The 23,603-nt window shown below is 34.4% G+C and overlaps 4 protein-coding genes across 5 annotated transcripts; all 4 read right to left on the bottom strand.

The window, feature by feature from the left end:
* Window position 1: 1 nt before the first annotated feature.
* Window positions 2-3,092, bottom strand: LOC106404431 (BAHD acyltransferase DCR). Its single transcript, XM_013845154.3, has 2 exons — window positions 2,525-3,092; window positions 2-1,173 (listed from the first exon to the last, which is right to left on the bottom strand). The coding sequence occupies exons 1-2, from the start codon at window positions 2,978-2,980 to the stop codon at window positions 193-195; spliced, it is 1,437 nt and encodes a 478-aa protein (XP_013700608.2). The 5' UTR covers window positions 2,981-3,092; the 3' UTR covers window positions 2-192.
* Window positions 3,093-5,576: 2,484 nt separating this feature from the next.
* LOC125581332 (ferric reduction oxidase 4-like) lies at window positions 5,577-9,518 on the bottom strand. 2 transcript variants are annotated; one of them, XM_048746580.1, is made up of 8 exons: window positions 9,229-9,518; window positions 9,003-9,099; window positions 8,828-8,920; window positions 8,324-8,551; window positions 7,509-7,836; window positions 6,829-7,063; window positions 6,022-6,746; window positions 5,577-5,913 (listed from the first exon to the last, which is right to left on the bottom strand). In XM_048746580.1, the coding sequence occupies exons 1-8, from the start codon at window positions 9,348-9,350 to the stop codon at window positions 5,771-5,773; spliced, it is 1,971 nt and encodes a 656-aa protein (XP_048602537.1). In that variant the 5' UTR covers window positions 9,351-9,518; the 3' UTR covers window positions 5,577-5,770. The 2 variants fall into 2 exon arrangements, with proteins under 2 accessions (XP_048602537.1, XP_048602535.1); XM_048746578.1 differs by having other exon boundaries at window positions 5,580-5,913; window positions 8,324-8,558; window positions 8,741-8,920; window positions 9,197-9,517.
* Window positions 9,519-9,905: 387 nt separating this feature from the next.
* On the bottom strand, window positions 9,906-17,031 carry LOC106415253 (S-type anion channel SLAH3-like). Its single transcript, XM_048746571.1, has 5 exons — window positions 15,722-17,031; window positions 15,053-15,616; window positions 13,930-14,700; window positions 13,587-13,618; window positions 9,906-13,515 (listed from the first exon to the last, which is right to left on the bottom strand). Exons 1-5 carry the CDS (start codon window positions 15,893-15,895, stop codon window positions 13,134-13,136), a joined length of 1,923 nt encoding a protein of 640 aa, XP_048602528.1. The 5' UTR covers window positions 15,896-17,031; the 3' UTR covers window positions 9,906-13,133.
* Window positions 17,032-17,823: 792 nt separating this feature from the next.
* LOC106404424 (squalene epoxidase 4-like) lies at window positions 17,824-21,236 on the bottom strand. Its single transcript, XM_013845146.3, has 8 exons — window positions 20,965-21,236; window positions 20,091-20,202; window positions 19,809-19,986; window positions 19,488-19,656; window positions 19,175-19,393; window positions 18,788-19,075; window positions 18,234-18,512; window positions 17,824-18,123 (listed from the first exon to the last, which is right to left on the bottom strand). Exons 1-8 carry the CDS (start codon window positions 21,160-21,162, stop codon window positions 18,010-18,012), a joined length of 1,557 nt encoding a protein of 518 aa, XP_013700600.1. The 5' UTR covers window positions 21,163-21,236; the 3' UTR covers window positions 17,824-18,009.
* Between the last annotated feature and the right edge of the window lie 2,367 nt (window positions 21,237-23,603).

Genomic DNA, 23,603 nt, shown 5'->3' with positions numbered 1-23,603 from the left:
ATTCTCCCACTCACAAGTGAATCTTAATTTTAAACAGCAAAAAGCAACTTCAGCACATGTCCGAAACACTCCAAGGTTCAAACACAACACACGAAAAACATAATCAAATACATAAATTCCACGTCAGCATTTTGCTGATTTATTATCAACAAAAAAGCAATTATTATTACGATAAACACTAACGAAACTGGCTCAAGCAAACCCGTTACCATTAGCATGACCATGACCATGACCATGACCATGACCATGACCATTGCCATTGGTGATCTTGTTTCCATCTTCTTCCACATCGATGAGTAAAAACTCTTTGCTCTTCTCTAGCTTCTCCATGACACGTGCTTCGAGAGTAATCTCCACATCGATGCTCACACCTCCAGCTTTCCCGGGGTACAAATACATCATCCCATTAAACCGGTTATTCGAACCGCTCCTAACCGTTTCCGGTTTACCCCACCCGAAGTCCACTTCGTAGACCTTAAACCTCGGAGAGCTCCCAACCGCCACGCAGTTCACTCCCGCGTCCTTAAACTGAAATATCTTCGGCGCCTTCTCCCACTCCTCGTTCCGCGCGTCTATCACACGCGCGTCGTGAGCAACTATCGCTTTCTGCACCACCGCAGCTCCGAACTCCGGCCCGTGCGCCGCCAGCAGCCCCGCCGCCGTCCCCGTGAAGATGGCCTGGATCATGTTCCCGAAGTACTCCTCCGGCATCGGCGGGTCAACGCGGCGGCGGCAGTCGGCGAAGACGGTGAAGACGGTTATGTCTTCCGGTTTGAGCCCACGCGCGAGGGTGACGTGGCGCCATATGTGGGATGTCAGGGACTGGAAAGTGGAGAAGGGCTTTGAGCCGTCGGATGGGACGACGGAGTTGGCTCTTGACTTGATCGTGTGGATGGCGGAGTCTGAGAACTTGAAGACTTTCTCTACAAGCTGCGGCGGTTCCGCCGCGGCGTCGCCGTTGGAGGACGCGTTGGGGTCCTTCGGGGAAGCGAGGTCGAGCTTCACGCGCGTGTCACGTGCCTTTGCTCGGTCGAGGAAAGGTTGGGTCGAGATGGTTTGGGCTCCACGGCAGATCTCGGCCCATGAGCTCATGAAGTGCCATGTGGCAGTTCCGTCGAGGACCGCGTGGTTGAAAGCTAGGCCCATTGCAAGCCCATCTTTAAGCTTGGTCACCTGTTTGCGAAACAGAATAAAATTAAAGAATCGAAAAGCATGCATGTATTAATGACTACTCTAACGACCACACCTGTTTTCAAAACCCTTAATTTATTTTATTGGACGATAGTCTCGAGACCAGAAAATAAGCAACAGAAACAATGACTACTCCAACGACCACATCTGTTTTGTTTTCAAAGGGCTTTACATTAAGTGCACATTAAATGCCGTATTGAATTTAAAAGAGCATCGGATGATAGTGAAAGTGTTGTATACATGCAAATACGTATACGTATGAATACGATGTATTAACATTAAGGTTCATTCATACTAATTTGCAACAATCGCACCTATATATATATATATGACTTCTTGTTTTGTCGTACATGACTACATGCATGCCTACATATATACCAATTTGTGGTAGTTACTGGTTACCATCCATAAAATTGTTACTGGTCAGTCATTTAATGTTATATTTAATTGCTGTGCCACTTAAAATTTTCATATACATGTTGAAATGCATTTTCAAACCGAATTTTTCATTTCATTAACTGCAATTTCTGACTTATTATTGTATAAACTTCATGTAGATAAACATACACTAATTATACAAGCAAATTACAAATATTGAGATTTAGTTGTGTCCGATTCAACGTCGTCCAACCAGAGACATCGCCACAGATGTGTATTATAAGCCTAACATTTGCATGTTAGCTTTTGATATACATATAAATATATATTAGATATTAAAAATTACAAAGTTATATCAAAACCAATATTCTTTTTCTCCGCTGAATGCCATTTACTTTCCCTATACTTTAAAAATAATTAATGTCAACATTTTCTGATGGGCTAGCTGGAAACATGCACAGCCACTTTTATGTACTAATTCGTTAGTAATTAGTTTTGTTTTTTCTTTGGAGCTTACAGACGAATCAAATGTATATGGATCTATCAGTTTTGTAGGTCACGTGATGTTTGTCTTTTTTTTTTTTTGGGGCAAACACGTGATGTTTGTTTTTAAATGGTAATTTTATTTAAGTATTCTCCATTATTATTTTTAATGGTCGCTTGTGAAAACTATACACCAACCGAAGTTATTTTAGCTAAAATCAATGTACCACATAACACACATCAAAGTTCAACGAACAACCACATAGAGATGGCTATATTATCAGATATTTATGAAATAATCCTGATTTGTATAATCTAATTCGATCTATCTTATTTCACGTTATATTGTTTTTCTCTGCCACCAAGATTTGTATATCTAATTCTATTTTATTTCACGTGTACGAATAAACAAGATAAATGACAAAAAGCTAGCATGTGGCAATAGAATAATGTATATAAATTAAATAATTACCTGGACAGCAAGAAGAGGCCTGCGAAGTCCTTCCAAGTTCAAGATTCCGTTGTACGGAACCAACTCCTTGAACTGAGCTGTCCCGTCCTCAGCCGTGAGATCATCGACGCTGACGTCAACAGCATCAGCAATCGAGAACTCCACGCCGTTGATCTCTTCTTCGTCAGCGTCGTACTCAACTCGGAAGACCCCGTCCTCGTCCTTGGCCAGCTTACCGGCAAGCTGATAGAAGTCTTCAAGAACCGAACCCAAACTATCCTTGAGTTTCTCCACGACATTGTTTTGGAAAGTGGGTTCCTCGAGATCTAGAAGGTTCTCGAACTTGTAGAGCAGAAACTTCTGGTTGTAGTAGAAAGCTAGATAAGGAAGATCAAATGTGGTGAGCTGGAATTGTTTCTTCCCTAGTATTGGCTTGTTTGGTTGCACATGTGTTTTGCTACTTATCTTTATCTTCATGGTGAAAAAGAGATTTGTTAATCAATGTACTACTTGTGATGATCACAATAATATATTAGCAATCTTTTTTTTTTGGGTGTGAGATTATAGTGTGGTGCATGAAGTAAGAACTAAAGACTGTTTTATAGAGACGTACAGTGTGTAGTTGGGTTAGGCATTTAAGGTTTCGTGAAAGTAGTTGCGATTCATTTAATGACTCAATTAAACTCTATCTCTCTCTTTAAATTTATTTGCACGAATTGAAGTTAGTTAGGGACCTTAGGGTTTTTGGGTACAGAAAAGAAACAAAATAATCAATGTAATGATGCTATATGTGTTATTAAAACTGTAGGACACACTACGAACGCCGATAAAGATGGTAAAATATGCTTAAAATTAGTCGACCAAAACAAACGTATTCTTTATAGATCCTACCTGGATTTACAAATTAAGATCCGAAGCTAATGATTTTTTTATCTTTTCAAAGGCATAAGTTTTAATGGTTTGGATTACTCATATGAAAATACCTCATCTAAACTGTGCTTTGGGACATATTAACGTCTCTGAACTTTACACATGCCCAAATACTTTACTAGGCCTATAGGACTATACTTCCCATATTTAATTAGTACGTAAGTGGAGCTGTGGAAGTTGGACAGCCACTTCTCCGGCTAATTAAATCTTATGGTTTGTAATTATTGTAGATAATTACCTGAATCAACGATGTCTAGTTTTAAAACAAGACAATAACATTCGACAACAAACTACTCCGTAAAACAAGAAGACAATCATAACAAGTACAAGGGTTAAAAAAATAAGTGTGATGTGTTATGTTGTATTTCTTTTGGGTAACATGTCATATACAAGTTTAAATTTGGATGGTGACAAGTGACAACATTAGCACAATACACAAACCATTAGACTATGTTCTGGTCTTGATTGTAGATGGTTGTGTTTGCCAACGAGCATTAAATAATATAGGTAAATATGAAGGAGTTTAGTCATTATGAATTGTTAGAGCATATCCATCCTATATTTATGTAAAAGAAATATGGTGGATCAAAAACTTCATTTCTATCTATTTTTCTATGATAGAAATCTTTAAAATAAGTGAACTCTTAGTTAATATATATATAAATGAACTTGTAAATGATCTTAGAAACAAACCAGCCCTCATACAAAAGAATATATGCCCAACTTTATTGAGATAGTATCTTAAAATGGGGTTCTAACTGTTACTATATAGTATTTTTAATGTAACTTAACTTTATAATTAAATTTAATGTTAAATGAAAATTGAATTAACTAGAAGATAAAAAAAAATGTTTTAATAGTATCTCATAAGTCCTCTTCAATTTCTTTCATACTTTTACATTTTTTTTTTTTTAATTGTAAGATACTTAGTGAAAATTTCTTATTGGAAGTGCTCTAACCAGTGTTTTGAAACCCGACCCGGACCCGCGGTTGAACCGCTAAACCCGGTGACCCAGTAAAAATACAGTTTGGGTTTTGTGAAAAACCCAATATTTAGAAACCCGCAAAAACCCGCAAAAATCCACTAAAACGCGGAATCCGATACCGGTTGAACCACCGGTTGAACCAATAAATAATTTTTTTTTAGTTTTTAAATTATGTTTTATATTCTAAGTTTCTAATTAAGAAGTTAGGTGCTGTAAAAAAAAGAGTTAGGTTTTTCTTTTTCGGTTTTATATTGTGATTTTTAGATTTTGATGAAGATTTCACTATGCTACTTAAAGAAAATGAAGTGAACGATGGTAGAGAGAACCAAAATTAGTTTATGTGATTTGGTGTTAGTTTATTTCCGTTATTGACAATTTATTACAATGATGTTTAGCTTTTAGTTTATTTTGAATTTGAAGTTTAGTTTATTATTCACATTAGACATTTAAATTTTTATAATTTATATATCTTGATTTTTTCAGATGTCATAATTCTTACTTTGTTACATAAAATTTTAAATAGTCTAAATAATTTTTTGATATTTTGTATGTCAAATGAAAATAAAAATATAAAAACTAAAGTTAAGTGTTTTCTAAATATTTTTTAAACAAAAAATATATACATATCCAAACTATTATTTTATGTTTAAAAAAATATTTAGAAAATATTAAACTTTAGTTTTTATGTATTTATTTTCATAGATAATATATTATTATATAAAAAAATTAATTCATTTTTTAACCCGCGATTCACCCGCGGTCTATCCAGTGATCCAGTAACCCGGTAAGTCGTCCGGTTCAGTGTCCGGGTCGGGTTTAAAAACATTGGCTCTAACATAACAATTGGATAACAACGATTCGTACCATTAGATTTTTTAACAATATGAGATTTGACACTTTTTCAAAATCTATTAGACATTTTTACTCTTCCTCCTCAAAAATACCTTCATCTAAAATTCGAACAAAGAACTAATCACCCGTAGCTCTTATCCAAGGAATATATAAAACTTTTACCATAAAATTTTGATGAAACGGTAATGTGATTTTTAAAATTATGCATGCGCTTAGCATGGATCAATCATCTAGATTTTTTTAAGCATTACTTTGCTCTTCAACATATATTAGAACCGATGAGATCGAGTATGATGATGATGATCCCATATATGGTGATGATGATAATTTTTTTTTTTTTTGTCACTGGGTGATGATGATAATTAATGATGCGGATGGATGATAGCACATATCGACATTCATTTTTGCATTGCGTTAAAAAAATAAACAGCAAACCATTTCAACATATCAAAGGTAATCACAATGAATATAAACAACATAGTCAGAACAATGGAATCGATCACCAGTTGAAACTAATTGCTTCAAAGTGAAGGTTTTTAGCCAAACCAGATGAACATATCCTTGCCACCTCATGCCTCATCTTTCTTGGCCCGCACACCATCACTCCAACGTCTTCTGAACCTTCGGCCTCAAACAGAATCTCTGCAAAACAATAAAGTTCAAGCATCAGATTCGTGTATGTACACTCACTTACACCATTTTTCCATGCATGTAATGAACACGTGGACTCTACTGAGTTAGATGACTTACTTTTCAGATTAGGTTTGGAGCCAAAATGGACTGAAGTGGCTTGTACTATGGATTGATAGGGAACGCTCTCGAGCTCTCTCTCGTGGCTGCAAAACCATGAACCTGGAGAAGACGTAGGCGTCTGAAAATCTACGCTCTGTACCTGCTTCTTGGACTCCTTATCTCCTTCCTTGTTAACTTTCTTGCGCCACAAGAAAACTGCGCTTGAAGAAATAAAAATGCACACACATCCTAGGAACATGTCCCAGAGAACTCTGTACGAGAAGTTGTAGATCTTTCCTGTGTTACGATCAACAGGGTATATGTAGTAACGTGTAACAATCGCTATGAGCAAGAGAAACATGACGAATGATGATAAGATCACAACTCCGAGCCAGAGTATGTTGTTGGGTCCAAGAACTGGTGAGATTGGAGAGTCTAGTGGCTGTGGTTTGAACCATTTTGTCTGCAACAATCTGGTATCATCAGCTGCCTCAGGCTTCTTGTTTTCTTGTGTTATATAGGCCTCGATCCGGAGATTCAGCCTAGAGATGTCCGAGACTGAAATATCTGGTGGGAAGATTAGGTCTAAAAACGCAAGATCGTGGTAGTATTTAAAGGCACAAACAAGAAGAACATCTGGTATTTTTGTGCTTTGGTTTTGGGCTTGGAATATGAGTTCTCTGATCACTGAAATGAAGGGAGTGACTCCACTTCCCCCGCTCACTAGTATTAGAGAGTCATGCCTATAGTAAATGAAAATGATAACGATAATTTAGATAAAGTAGTTAAGTAAGAAAATGAACTAAGACTGTTAAGTTCTTGTACCTCAAATCTAAGGAGTTAGGACCATAAGGACCTTCAGTGGAAACCTCTAGAGAATCGATGGAAGAAGAGAGATGGGTGTAAAGCTTTTGAGTCCAAGTTCCCTGTCTTCTGATGACAACACTTAGTTTATCTTTCTCCAAGTTGCTGTTTGAAGTTATTGTGAATGGATGCCATTGAAGCTTGGAAATGCTCGGCACATGTAGAAACAATATGCTCGTTGGTGTATATTGTAGGCCTACAGTTTAGATGAAATGAAACTAATGGTTACAAATCCTTAGAAAAATTTGGCTAAAAACGTGAAGCATCTCTCTTTTAAACATGGCACTATAGCCCCAAGAAAAACATGGCACTCTAGCCCAAATTATTATTCTTGTATTTTGATCAAACATGATTATAAATACTTGTGGTTACTTTAGTGATAGCTGTGGTTAGTGTTAACATCTTAATATTATACGTTACATTAAACAAACTCAACACTAAAAAATATATTAAAAATAGCTGCAAAAATTATATTAAAAATAGCTGCAAACTGTAAACCTAAAATCAAATAGCATAAGATTTTTTTTCATTTTCATTTTGGATTTGTATTTTATAATTTGAAAACAGATCTTTAGTAAAAATATCCTAAATTATTCTGTTTCATTTCAATGTAAACTTAAATGGAGGAACAAGTTATGAACCTGGGGTTTTGGAGAAAGTGAGCTCGAGGTTATCTGAAGGTAAGATCCGAGCAGAGACAAGTCTAGATCTCTTGGTGGATTGTAAAAATCTCAAGTAGCGGTCGATAAAAAAGAGGAACATGTTGGGCAAGATCATGCAGAACCACGAGTCTCCAACATGGATCATGTAGAAGATTATGTAGAGACCATACAGATGGTGAGTGTAGAAGAAAATCTCAAACTTCTTTCGTCTATAGTATGGAAAACTTGTCACCCACATCACTATTCCAATCACCATTGCTATTGTACCGGCTAGATTAGGCACATATGTCGGATTCCATGCAAACGTCTTCACATATATAAGAAAAAATCAGGTCTGAAATATAACTGAAGGATAGATAAATCTTTGTCTCAGAAAAGTTTCCATATTTTTAGGGTTCTTTATAGTTAGAACATGTTTATTACAAGTCTCTTAAATTGGGTCTCTTAGCGTAATATAAGATACGGTCTCTTAACTTTTAACTAAAAAAACTAAAAAACATCTTTTATATCTTTTATTTATGAGACGTCTCTTAGTTTTTTCAGTTAAAAATTAAGAAACCGTATCTCATATTACGTTAAGAGATCCAACCTAAAAGATACAATAAACATGCTTTTAGCAACCGGACATCCAATTTCACAAGATAATTTGGGTTGACTAGGCCTTGGTAACGATTGTTTCCCTTGGCCCTTGGGACAATCTAGGCGACTGAGCTTAAATATTTTTTTTTTTTGTGCGACACTGAGCTTAAATATTTAATTTGGTGATAAATAAAGATAAAGATTATATAACGGACCTCCATCAACTGATTGGTCATGGCCCAGTAGATAAGGAAAATGACAGTGTGAGCGAGGAAGAGAAAGTTTGAGATATGTCCGAGCCAAATGTGATATTTGATGCTTGACTCGGAAGTCAACCCAACTAGTGGCAGAATCGTAGAGGCTCTTGTCACAGGGAAGAACAAAAAGGCCCAACAGTAGTGGCCGACGTATCCTATTCTCAGTCCAAAAGCCCTAAACTTTGCCTGCCATCTGCACCATTTCACTCGATGTTTTAAAATTTTAATCTACTCTATTAAAATTGTAATGGGAGAACTCGAACTAAAACATCCTAAGCCGGTTTTGATATGGATATTTGAAGGCATTCAATTAAAAAGTAAAATATAAGAAAAAAAATTAGAGAGCTAATTAAAAGTAGGAACAACAAAACTTACATTTTTGCATTGTCATGGTTATGAAGACTGACGTGATAGCTAAGGTAGAGATAATTGCCGAGAGCCCAAGTCAAAAGAGCCACAAACAATAGAGAAAAAGTAAACTCTGTTACTGTCACTATCCCCAATGGGTTCATAACCATCATCACCCTCCCCATTCTCCCTTTTATCTTCGATTTGCTGCATTTATATGAATAAGAATCTGATAATTTGTATGTTTATATAGTCAAGAGAAAAACAATGACATTATAACAAGCCACACCTTTGAGTTTGGGTGGGTTTCTTTTGGATATGCAAATAAAGACAACTCAGAACCGCAATAAACATCATGGGAACGGTAAGAAGCACTAGATTTATGCCTATACACATTCATGATAAACAATAAATGGTCAGAAACAAAGGAATCTATATATCAAAATGAATGCGAGAAATATATATAAGTTGAGAAATAAATACCTTGAGGACCAAAATAAGTAGTATTGAAATACTTGGTCATTTTGGGAGTCCACTTGTTTTTGAAAAGGTTTGTTGAAATCATAACCCAAATGAACATCCATCCAACAAATACAGCCACCATTGACATCTTCAGCAAGTTTCTCATATCCCCCATATTCACTTTATTGTATACACAATATTTGATGTAAGCTTGTGTGTTGATGTGTGGATTTTTTTTTTTGAGGGTTTAAGCTTTTGGATTTGTTATTTATAGAGGAGTATAAGGGTGTTATCGTAATTGTGTCATTTTTATTATTGCCTAGATGTTATATGTTTAAGAAGTAAGATGCGAGAATACTTCCCCTGCTTTTTAATTATCTTATCTCCTTAATTGCTGGCAGAGGTTATACATAACATATAATTTAATATATATATATGCCTATGCACATCATAAATATATGGCCTGCATCAGAATTTATATAGATACATTTGTCAAGAAACCTTGCTGATACATTTGAGATTGGTTTATGACATTATATGCGTTTCTTTGATCATTTTCTGTATTCAGGTTTGATGTATTGTTTCTTTTGAACTCAAGCAACATACTTTGGACTATTCAACTTTGATATAAGATATAAATTCATATGTATACAAGTATATAAGAATGTTTTTATATATCAACAATATGCACAATATAACCTTGGATGGTGATCAACAGTTTCACAAATGACTAAATGGCATGTCCTTGTCACATATAAACATATGCCCTGGTCACATATAAACACATTTTAGTACTTGGAGTAAGTAACATATGATAGTTTCATAGATTACCCCAATAGTTTAAACGTGTAACACATAGTTACGAATACAAAATTTGCGGCTCCATAGCAAAAACTCAGTTATTCTTTGATGCAACATATTTCTAATCATTATATGAGGCAAATAAATACAAGAATTCTCACTTACTTTCATGAAGGGGTGAAATCTCGTTGAAAATAAAGCTAATATGATTGTGTAACTATTATATTAGAGAAACGAGAGATACTTTTTGTTGTAGTCAAAGGGAGGTACAAGATGGTTCCCAATCAATATTACTAGTTATTAAACGTCATTTATTTACTAAAGAATGAGCTAGGGTTTAGAGATATGAGATTTGAGAACATTCTACAAGGCAAGGGGCCAAAAAGGCATGATTCATGCTTGGACAAATTGGTACTGCTTGGTGTACTACACATTTACTTGTTCTTAGCTAATAATTTATCTCTGCATTAGAAAAAGATTATGTAGTACTAATAATTTTGTTTCTTAGCAATCACAGTGTAATATTAATACTTTTTGAAATAATACATTCGGTATTTAAATCCAACTAGATGTTTTGCCCGCATGTCGTTTTACTAATAGTTATTAATATATTTCTTATGATTTAAACATGACAATAACTTATTCTTTATATTTTTAATCATTTTATTTTTCTTTGATTTTTATCTCGGTCTACGTCTTCTTAGTACAAAGGAAAGGTATAAAACTATAAAACCATGAAAGCATAATCACATAACAAATATTACACACAATAAAGTAAAATAAGAATGTGAACTTCTATTTTAGACAACGAAGAATGTGAACTTTTGGTCTCTCTTAATCTACTTTGTATTTTTGAACCAGAAAAATGTATTAAATTACCAACAAACATTGAAACACGCAAATCCAAATAAAAATAAAATAAATAAAAAGTAAATAAAAAATAAAGTTCGATGATAATTTAGAAAAAAAACTTAAAAAAACAATTGAGATAATGATAATATTTCATTGGTTTACTTGATAAATATATACATTGAGTTATCAAAATATTTCATTAGTTTACATTTAATAAACAAAAAAATAGAAAAAAATAGTTTTATTATTATTATAGTTAATTATATAATAATAAATCTAATTATTCATCAAAAATATATCTACTTTAGCCGTTTTAGAGATTAAACCATTGAACACATATTCATAATTAACATGATTACATAAGCAACTCTTTAAAATTAATATCAAAGCATAAGTTTTCTTATAAATTAAACAGTAATAAAACATATAAGTGAAATAACTGCCATTAAATAATTTAGAATAACTAATTCATAATTCTAAACTGCATATAGCAAAACCGATTTGCTTCCTAGTCTTTTAAAGTCAATGAAAGAAAGAAAAACATAAAATTCCAACTAAACAGAAAACAAATATCGAAAGTACATAAATATAGATGTCAAGAACCCAAAAAAGGATCTACAGCTAAAGAGAGAATGAAGCTTTGATGTTGTTCATATAGTCCTTAATGCAAATAACTCAAAGAATAATATTGTTTGACAAAAAAATATTGTTTGATCTGCACAAAATGATTGAACCACTGAAAAGAGAGCATTCATCAGAATGAAAGTGATATCATGAAGATAACCCAAGCAATTGAAACAACCAGAAAACACTGTACCTAAATGATGAAATAAAACTATAACCGGTAATTTGGAATGAATGAAAAAAATGGAACTATAAAATTTAAAACATCTTACATCACATGAAAACAAGAATTAGTCTTCACTTGTGAAAGTTAAAACAATTATAATTTTAGTTCCAATTAGAAATTTCGAGATAGTTATATTATTTAAATGAATAAATTAACGATTTAAGCTAAAAACTAATAAGAAACTTGTGAAAGTTAAAATAATTATAATTCCAATTAGAAAGTTCGAAACAATATACTATTTAAATTAATAAATTAATTAAAAAATTCGAAATATTTATATTATTTAAATTAATAAATTAAATATTTAAATTAAAAACTAATAATAATATGACAAATAAGCAAAATTAGCTAAAATCATGGAGAATGTGACAAATCAGCAAAATCACTTCATAAATAATAGTATAGATAGATTCACGAGGTGGTTAATTACTTTTTTTTTTGCTAAAGATGTTGCATCTTCTTTTGGACACATACACATTTGTAGAATTCATTGAGGATAAGAATAAACCAGACCAAAGGATAAATCCGATTGGTTAGAAATATTTGAAATAAAGAGAATCTTATTGATCATGCAGAGTTGACATTCCAGATTAGACATTGGAAGTACATTCTGATTTTATGAATAACGAACTGAAGTACAGTTGACTTATATTGAAAGAGACGTACAGTAGTACAATCTACAATACCACTAGATTTATTAGTCATATTAATCTATTGATTTTTTGTATAACCTATTGATAATATATGGTTGACAATTTCAAATTTTTATAACACGTCAAGGTCAGCCAATGGAATGTTATTGTTTTTCTTTTTTTTTGACAAAACAATGGAATGTTATTGTTGTGTATGAAATAAATGCATAAAAACAACTGAAACGTGTGTACTGTATCGTATGAGAAAACTTGATTTATGAATAAAATGAAGAAAAAAAAACTAATAAGAGACGGCACAAGGAGTGGTTTGAGCCTCCCGTGTTAGCTTTTGATGCAAGAAGCAGTAGCTTCGTGTTGACAGAGAATAACTTTTCTTGCAGAATTACATTTTAAATGATGATTCTGTTGATTTGTAAGTTGTCACGGATCCAGATCCTTTTTGTTGAACGACATCAATGGCTTTGGTTGGTCTCCATAGCATTTGTAGATTTGCCGATCAAATGATTATAGCCTCTCGAAAGTCAAAAACTTTTTTATTTATTGGAACTAAACAAGTTTTTACATACTGTATTGGGTTAACCGCTAACAAATCCAGCTTAGGAGAAATTGGTTCTGATTTAGATCAGTTCACCCTTGTAGACATCCCTACTTTTTGTTACTACAAGTTTACACATGCTCATTAGAACCATAGCAACCAACAGTTTACGTTACTAGGTTCCTCACTTGTGTCAGCCACAGTGACACCAAGTCAAAACCAAAAATCGTATACTACGACTCTGACTATACACATGATATGATTTTTTTATTGTGCCGAATTATTCTCTTGAATTTTGTCAATGGCAGCTTCTAGATCATTACTGTCGGAGTCTGCGAATTTCAAGTAATTTTCGATGGTCTCTGAGCTTACGTTTCTAAACTGTTCGAGCCAACGGTGGTGGTTAGTCTGTTTGGATCTTGGGCGGTTGCTGATGGCTATAGCGTTGTCATTGGGGAAAAGATTTCCGAGGACAAAGACATGGATGATCGTGGTCACGAGGAGTGCGAAAACAACTAGTGTCGCAATGGCACAGAGGATCACACACAGTACTTTAGTCATAGTGTTCCTCACTACTGCTGCGTAGCTGATGGTTGCAATTGCAGCCCCAGTCATTGGAAATGTATACGCCCACCAAGACAACGAAAACCTTAAACAAAAAAACAAATTAATACTAGTCGTATTGAGCATATAAAAAAAGGGAAAGTTTCTAAAACTTACTTGATTCCACGAAAGAAATTAATCCGAACCGCCTATTGAATTTGTAAAAAAACAAAGGAAGTGAAGATTTGTGTTAGTGAATACTTTTTGTGAAGAAAAAAACATGTATGCAGAGCAGAGCCGGTTTTAGGAATAGTTAAGTAAAACATTGGTTTTAGACCCCCTAAATTTTTTCAGTATATGAACACAGGTCATCAAATTGTTTAAAAATATTTCTTTTACTAAAACTCTTACTAAATTGTTTAATTTTTAAAAAATCTTTTTCTTTTGTCAATTTTTTTTGTTGACAAGACTGCCCTGCCTGGCGATGCATGTATGAGTCAAGAATAGATGTGAAACGTACCAAGGAGAAATAGAGGAACATGGCGATGAAGTAACAGACTTTGGAGCCATAGTTGAAGGAGCCAGTGATCGTAGCCCAAGCCATGGAAGCAACACTTGGAGCGGCAACAAAAAGGAAGAACACAGGGTGAAGATCTTTAGGCAAAGTCTCATTGGTCGGTAGTCTTTGGTACAATGTCACAAACAGAACCAAGTAATGAGCCATCCCAACGGTGAAGAAAAATATTGGTCCTTCCCTAAGGCCCATTCTTGCACCAAGCAACGCCCCTACAAAGTTCCCAACGATTGCGAGATGGTTGGTCGGGTTGGCGACTCGGGAGAGCCTGCGTTGACCACCCGACATCCACTGTCCGTAAATCTTGAGCTCGAGACAGATGAAAGGAAACATGAGGACGTACCAAAGGAACTGTGGCAAGTCTGTAACTATAAAAGGTGGGACCGCTAAGGCTAAGAAGAGTAATGAAATGAAAGGCGCGAAGAAGAAGTTGATTCTGATGGGATGGTAGTATTCGCGGCGTACGGCTTCGAAGTAGAGGATGATTTTGAGGAGGTAAATAGTGGCGATGATGAGAACTAATGCGACCGAGATGAACCAGAGACTCCGGTGTATCCAGAGGGATACGTGTAGGAACTTTGTTGGCTTCGCAGTGGCTAGGGTTTTCCACATTATGGCTTGGCTGCCCACTCCAAGGCACACACCGAAGGTGGATATCGGGAAGCGGAGAAGGAATGGCCATGTTTGTTCACTTGGTAGAACGATCTCTTCTTGAGACTATAACTTCCGGAAAATAATAAAGATAGTTAGATAGTTTTTTTATTGTGAACAAACACGAATAAATAAAACAAAGAAAATAAGAACATTTTAGAGAAATCGGCATTTAAGCATACTAAAAATTCGATATACATTTTTTTCTTTTATAAAAACTTTCTTATCTATTAAAAGTGAAATTCCTAATCCTAAAAGATATACTGTATACGGATGTACAAGCTTTAAGTCACTTAATCTACATTTCTTAGTTCATTCGTTGTTCAGGCTCAATAATTCCGCATATAAGCAAAATATGCTAATTGAAATGAACTTCATATAAGTGTAAATGTGATAAAAACAAGCGTAGGTAAAGTACCCGGAGAGTCTCCAATTCAGGACCTTCTAAGGCAGCGAAGTATCGATCCACAGGCATGGCTTCATGATTAGTATTTAAATGCTCCTTAGCCCGGTTTGGTGTCTCCGGTATAGAAGCTGGTTTTCTTGTGAATTGTCTCTCAAGTCTCCCTGACCAAGTCTTGAATGAGTTGTACCTGTGATCCTTAAGCTTATGCGATGCAGGCTTTTGATTTTGAAGTTGACCGCTCTGGTGATGTTGCTGATGATGATGTTGATGTTGATGATTATCAGGGCGAAGACTATCATTATCATTATCTTTGCAGGTTTCAATGTAGAGGGATGGGACTTTGGTCACCGGCTGAGAGAGAAACTTAACGGATTTTCCAGTTGACCCACCGTTTTTGTTGTTGTCGGATGATGAAGATGTAGGATCAGCGATCATATGATCAATTGGTGAAGTTGGCATTGGAAGTGATGTCTTCCTTTGATGATTGATCGTCATCCCGGGTTTTGTCTCTTTGAGATCCTCATTGTGAGCTTCCATTGTTTTGCTCGCTGATAAACTTGATGCTTCTAGACCATTCTATCCATTTATATGTAACATGATCTGGTCGGACTTAGTTATATAATAATTTTTAACCTAAAGTTTGCGAGTGTGGAAGGCAATACATCAAATAATATAATTTACCAAATCAGAGGTAGAGGCATGAGAAGGATGAAAACGACTGATGAAGCGAGGAGGACGAGGAAGACTATTCTCTTTGTGATTGTCAAAGTTAACCACTTCTGTTGTAGCTTCTGTCAGTATAGCTGGGAGCTCCCCTTCTACTTCTATTTGCAAACATTTTGATCTCTCTTCCATTTAAAACAAAAATTCCCCTGTAACAAAAATGTTAACTGATTTTTTATATATATACAAAATGATTAGTCTTTTGACTTGACATGTATCACTGATTATTCATATAACCCTTGAAGTTAATTCAATTGCATCTATACACCTTTCGTGGTTTTGACGCATATGCAGAAGAAAACAAAATCTATATTAGAGAGAGTATTATCAATAAAATGTTAGGCATGCAGAAGGACTTCTGGTGAGTTCTTATTGATCCAATAGATTTCCACCTTTTTCTTCGTTATTCCTTTATTATTCTCTATAATATATCTTTCTAACATCATCTAGAAAAATCAATTTGGTTTTACAACAGACTGATAAAAACAAAATCAATTATTCTATATAAACAAACCACCATTTAGCCTATAATTCCAGCTTACATGAATTCTCCACCTATAAACATGTACCCTAAATACCATTCAAAGGTTAGTGTCTAGACACTACGTCGTTTTCTCAGCTGAATGGAATTCGACTACACTTACACTCTGTTGGACATAGTGGGCTAGAAAGAAACACCACGCGTTTTTGTTGATCGTAATCAAACAATTGCACTTAGGAAAAAATGTGTTGGGAGCCCTTGAGAATCCTCCTCATATCAAGCAACAATCATTCAAGAAAACAGAGAAGAAATATCTATTAATCCATCCTCGACGTTTATGCAACAGAGTACCAAGTATAAAAAAAAAGTTTATGAAAAAGAAAATAAGAAACACCCAATAATAATGCTTTAACAGTAATCAGAACCCTAAGTTTTTCTCGTTCGTAATTCGGAACCCTATATTGAGATAAAAACAAATAAATGATCGCATATTGCCGATGCATTTGCGTTAGAAAGTATGTGAAAAAAAAAAAAACCTAAAAAATTAATTTTGTTTTGGTGATGGAATGACTGTCAACAATGAGCAAAAAAGACGAAAAAGCAAAAAAAAAGAAAAGAAAATTGAAATGAACACCTAACCTGGCGATTCTAAAATGTGCAGAGTAAATGCTGCTTGGGATTTGAAAATTTTAATTAGATCTAGACTTTTCTTGGGATGGGAAAAGTTAAAGCGAAGACGAAGGAGAAAAAGATAGCTGGGAGAAAACAAAACACGTCGCAGTACTACTTACTATATATAGAGAGATGTGTGTTGACGTCAAAGTTTTCAACGTTGCCGTCTTCTTCAAAAAAATTAAAGTTGACGTTAAAATGTCAGAACATATTATTTTTTTGTAAAAATAAAAGTTAAATCCAGATCTATTAAAGACAGAGACCTAAGTCCCGGATGGGAGGTGCTGCAATATGTCAGAACATATTACACATGAAACAACTTTTTTTTTTAAAAGATCTACTAATCATTCTTTTAAAATAATAGTATATGAACCAAAATAGAAGACTACTTCTCAAGAAAGAATGTTGATCCACTTAATACCCAATATTCATTAGCGATAGAAGAGGTAATGAGAATTATGACAGCTTATAATTAAGTTGATAATTGACCCAGCATGCATTGTCAACTTATACTTTGTCATCCTTTTTTGAGCAAAGAACTCATGGAGCTGAGCATTGTTGTACTCGGAACCATTATCACATTCCAGGGAGAGCGTATGTCTTTATTGAAATGAGTTTTGACATACGTGTGGAAGTGCAGGAACTTTGAGAATACATCTGCTTTTGCTTCGTAAGGGATAAACCCCCGATCCGTGGTTATGGATAAATAATACAGACGTGGATGGTCTTCTCAGCAATAGTGGGCCCAATAGTGGATTTACAAACATATAAAGGCACTAAATTTGTTTAAATTAAAATTCAATTCAGTTCAATAATATAATAAATTTTGTGACAGAACTCCAAGTGTAGTTTATTTTCCTTCCCCATAGTCGTGAGTGGAATTAGCGAAGAAATTGAAATAGACATAAGCAGAAAATCAAGGATCAGCAGATAGAACATAATAAATCAGCATGTAACATATCCAAGTTTGGTTACAAGACAAAACAACAAGGCCTAATCAAAGGCTCAACTAGACCCAATTCTTTATTTAATTTACTAAAAATAAAACTGTTTGAGTTATAAATAGTCTTGGTTTTGAACGATCAATCAACCATCAGTCGCTGGCCGTGGCCATATAGTTTCTACGATACGCAGCTGCGTTTGTCGGAATCAACATCTCTTTGAATCCTTCATCCACCAAATGTGCACCCAACATTTTCAAAGCCAACTGATAAATAACATAATAAGTCATCAAGACAACAAATATGTAACCGTTGTTGAACATGTGAAACGTGTGTGTAAAAATAGCAAGAAAGTATTAAGTATATATATCTTTACCGCAAAAGTTCTGAGGCTATGCCAAAAGCGACGGGGCGAAGGAAAGGGAGAGAGCAGGCAGCCCATGGAGGTGAGGGTGATGCCTACAAGATGAAGGACTAGAGTAAGGGGACGAGGGTTCATGCCTCCAAGAATAGCCATCATTCCGGTTGTTCGGAAACCACCACTGCACAGGTAACTAAAGCAACCTTGTCGCATTCCCTCTCTTGCTTCGTCTGTTGTAGCGATTAGCACTTGTGAAAAGACAGCAGCTAGCGTGTTCACAGTAGCCGCCATTGGCTTTTGCCGTCCAAAATCAACACAAATAGAAAACGAATGTCATATTATAATACATCTTAATTAACTTTATGTGAGCATTTTAGGCAATGGATAATACTAATGTACAATGTGAATGTGTCCAAATGTTCCCTAAGTAATCGTTAACTAAAAGAGTCATATATACGCCTAACATGACCTAATCTAGAGTATAAAATGATATGAGTCGCTTCACTTATTGCTATGTTTTTCGAAATATAGATCCCATGAACTTTTACACATTTATACAAACAACCAACCTTGCGGATGATGTAAAAGGACTTGATAAGTTCCGAGACCTTCTTGGTGTTACCAATGTTAGGCAATGACCTTAGAAGATTACGTATAATGAGAACGTCCGAGAGTGCAACCATCATCCCTGAAGCTATTATAGGATGACGCATATTGAATGCATCTCCCAACACAATAACTCCTTTTTTATCACACGGCTTCGCTGACATACTCATAGTCGCATGTATTTTTACCTCTTGTAGTCCCTCGTCAACCCCTTTCAAAAGAGTCTCCCGGAGCTTTCCAGTTTCAGGTATCTACGGCACGTAAGGGATTAATGATACAAACTAAGTTATATAAACAAAATTGTACCATTCGAAATCAAAGAAACTCCTTATGATTCCTTGAATACGTACCTGAGGAGCCACAGTTTTCTTAAGAAAGTTAACCATATCGCCATTCGCCATAGAAGGAATACTGTCGGCAGGAAGCTCGGCAGCAACGCGAACCTCATCGCTGGTTATTTGATATATAACACATGGGAAAGGTTTACAAAAAGTCAGATGCATACTATGAGGATCTTCAAGTCGGCTATTCTTCACGACGAAACCCACAAAATGCGAGAGCACTTCCTCCTGTTTACATATAGACGTATATATATGATCATGAAACTTAGTGAGCATATAAAAAGGTCTACATTAATGCTTAAGAGAGTGAGTGTCCACTCACTTTATTATCAATGGCTGACCGACGAAGGTTTGAATAGCAACCGTCACATACCACAGTGAGTGGTGCGAAAGCAGTTATTTCTTCTCCTGCGCTATTCTTGTATGTCACTCCTTTAACCATTCCTTTTTCTTCTATCAAAGACTTCACTGTTCCTTCTTCTAGTTGCACACTGCCAATGTTTATTGCATTGTATATACTAAATAAGAGATGATATTATATAAGAGTGGGTGGTAGATCATTTTACTCATTAGTATTGGCTATTGATTACGGTTCCATGTTACAAAAAAACACACTGCTATATGTACATATATATGCACGTACTTGGCAAGAGAAGCTGCCTTTTTGCGTAGACGTTGTACCAGACGGCCATTACGTAAGAATCTACCCTGTGGTTCATAAGGAAACTTAGTGCTACTCGGGTAATACAAGGTCCCATGTTTTCCGTCCTTGTAAATTGCCAGGGAATGTGATTCTTGAGCGTCTATCTCCTTCAAACAATCTAGTAGATACCACAATGAGTTTAGATACATCCATGCGCGTAGGCAACAAGAGATCAATCATCATCGTGTAGTGATGAATGTGAAGAGAAAGAGATAGACAAACCTTCAAGGCCAAGCTGAGCTAACTTGAGGCGTCCTCCTGCTTGCATCAGCTCTCCCATAAATCTTTGAGGTTCTTTCAAGTCCCTCTCTATCACATGTACTCGCCGCCCATCCTAGATCCGCATGTAGATCATATACACATACTGAATAGCTACTAACGACATAACTTAAAATAACATTTCTGTAGAAACTCATCGAAATTAGTACGTAATATTCAAATTGTCAGATCAAGATTTTTTGTTTTCCTGCATAGTGCATCCGCATTCCTTTTTTTTGGTTGTATTTAAAACTCATGGACACTCATGCACCTACATTTCTCTTTATTGTAGTCTCTCTTTTAAGGAAATACGGCGACCACATTTTTCCTTAAATGTTGGACTAAAAGCTAAAAAATGGTTCTGAAAAATATTACACCAAACACACACACTTATAAGTTATAAATATAATACATTTTTACCATTTCCATTGATTTAGTTTGTTTTCATATATTCCAAAATATAAATGAAGGGATATATATATGAGTGTATATATCCATATCTAAACCCTCTGAAATCATACAATCGGTTAAATCTTACACCCTCTATATAGTATCAGCCCCCTGATCAACAGAAAAAGGTTTATCTGACTTTTAAGATATATCTGATTAAAGAGGCTGAACACAACGTATGAAAAGCTACCAAAAACCTAGTTCAATCAGTTATATAGGTTTCAAAACATCAACATAAATTTGAACTAAAATCATATCTACTAGATCACTACAATTAACATGGCAGATCTAAATTTCTTAGATATATAACCAACCTATGCAGTTGATCGTACCGTGATTAATTTATGAATGTATAAACGGAAGAAAACTGTTACATGCGCAAATATACCTTAGCAAGAGCATAAGCTAGAGCCGATCCTGCCACACCCGCCCCAACGATTATAACATCAGCGACACCGTCTCTTCTCTCCTCTGTATCGGCCTCTGCTTCCTCGGCTGCCGTCTTCTTTCTCTTGATGAGGTGAAAAACTATCCATGTCAGAATGAAGGCGAGAAGCGTCCATAACCACGCGTATGTCGGTACCATTTCCGCTTAGTAGTAAGATTTTTGTCTTTCTTTGAAATGATATTGTTAAATAGGAACTTAGATATCTAAGTTCCAGAAAAATGCTCTTTAAATAGGATAAACTCACAATGTCAAGCCTCGACAAGAAAAATAATATTAAATATATGTAATGAATAAGTTAGCAAACTAATATATTACTGTTCTTTAAGGGCAGACATGAGAACAAATCAGATTCATTGATAATTGTAGTTGCACGACAATTCTAGGTAATAATTCCATTTGATTAGCTAATAGCTAGTTTATATGGTTTCTTTTTATTCTTATTTTTAATATGGTTTCTAATTAATATGAGTTCTCAAAAATGTTTCAAATTTATTCTCGTAGTTGAAAAATAATTTACTGGAATTAATTTTCTCAAGAACATACACATTGTGGCTTTTTCAAATCTATGTCTAATTTTTTATTTTTCGATTAGTACTTATCCACCTTAGACCTGAAACCTGAAGGTAGTTGTTAAAAAAAGCATAAAAGTAATGTTCGTATGAATTTTATTTTGGATTTTTCCAAAAGGACTCATTAATTAGAGTTAAATATCTTTTATATTTGTCTAAACTTTTAATCTGAAATTTTGTTTGCATTGACAACAAACTTTTTCTCAGATCAAGTGTCGTACAAACCTTTGGTTTCCTACCTCCAGCAAAACCTAATGCACATCTTGTAGTACAGTAATCACCAACAACTCTTTCATCTAACCCTTGTTACACTATAAGGGTTTCTTTGCCTAACCCTTGTTGTACTATTAGGACACTCACCACCTAATTTTTGCAGCACTATTAGAGATATTCATTTAAACTTTATATTGTTGTAAGGAATGGACTTTTGGCACAAGTCTCATGGATTCTTGATCGCGAAGTCATTTTGAAGATACTCCTCCTACAATTGAAGCTTTTAAAATTTTCTGACTAGTCTCTATCATACATGCTTCCTCTTTTTTTTTTATCGTTGGTCGTCCGTCATCTTTGAATTTAAAGGGTATTTTGTTTTTTTTGTAGATGTTCATAATTTCGGTTTTGATATTAATTGTTGGATTTTTGAAATTTGTGTCTAAATTTTTATTGTCTGTTTAATATAATATTGTCTGTTTTGCACATGAAAACAAAGCCCAAATAAATTTAATTTGGATATTTTTAAAAAAAATTCGTTTTAATTAAAATTAAATATTTTTTATATACTAAAAATTATTTTTAATTTGGAATTTTGTTTACATTCACACAATATAGTTGACTTTTTAATAGAAAACGTTGGGATTTGTGTTAACTTTCTGTTTGGTTGTAACTTATACTCTTCCAATACGAAGAAAAAAAGGTGGCCGACCCAAAAAAAGGAGATAAAATATTCAACCCTGATTGCAACATCATGGCCGCTACTACATCCACATGTCTACCTATTTAGTTTTAAATAACATGCCCGACGCTGATTCACGAATGGATCATATACGTGTCAATGTACTATTCAATTAGCAGTGTCGTAAACCATATGCTATTTAGGAAAATCTGAAATTAAAACTTCAACTTCTACACGAAGGTGAACTACTGATTTTGAAAGCAAAAACTAAGATCAGTAACTCAAACTTTTTTACAAAGAATGATATACGTTTTAAAATTATACTATTAATGACTGGTTTCAGACACCTATATAGATTATAAACCAAAAACTTTTAAGGAAATCGTTGTTGAAATAAAATAATTCATAAACATGGGCGTGGACCGCATGGTATAATAAAATAAAAGAGTAAGGAAAAAATCAGAGCTAGGAAAAAGGGAAACTTAAAATAGTATAGTTTCTATTTATGGAGTAAGGATCGGCGGATCGGATGGGATCAAATCAAATCAAATCATATTTGTCAACCCCGCCAAAGTCGCTGTATCATTTTTTTATCATAATGATGTTTCAGAAAGTTGTCATCTGCATGTTACCTGGCATATAATGCCGTAGCATGATTTTCTTCTTCTAAAAGCATGTTCTCGAGAAAACTCGTGCTCCCTAATATCCGAATAATGTATGTTTTAGATTTTTCAAAAATATTAAAACAATTAATATTTAACATTTAATTTTTAAAATTATAACAATTTTCTACAAAGTTAAATCAATAACAATTTAATAAATCCAAAATTGTCAATAAACATTTTTTGAAGTTTACAATTGATTATTTAAAATACATAGAAATTCTAAAACATTAATCTCTTAGAAACAAGTAAAAGTGGTAAAACAAGTATTATTTAGAAATAGGAGTATTTAAAAAAAGAAGAAAAAAAAGAATCCAAGATTAACTAAGAAAACAATTATAAACCAAGATTGATGTTAGAAACTTACAGCCTTAAACATATACAAAAACTAACATTTCACGGGAAATGGATATTTGATTCGTTAACTATTCAAAATCAACACATTTGATATCTAAA

This window comes from Brassica napus, chromosome A2 (assembly GCF_020379485.1).
Source record: "Brassica napus cultivar Da-Ae chromosome A2, Da-Ae, whole genome shotgun sequence".
NCBI classification, from domain to species: Eukaryota; Viridiplantae; Streptophyta; class Magnoliopsida; order Brassicales; family Brassicaceae; genus Brassica; species Brassica napus.
The sequence above is the reverse complement of the archived record's forward strand: the minus strand, read 5'-3'. Positions and strand labels throughout refer to the sequence as shown.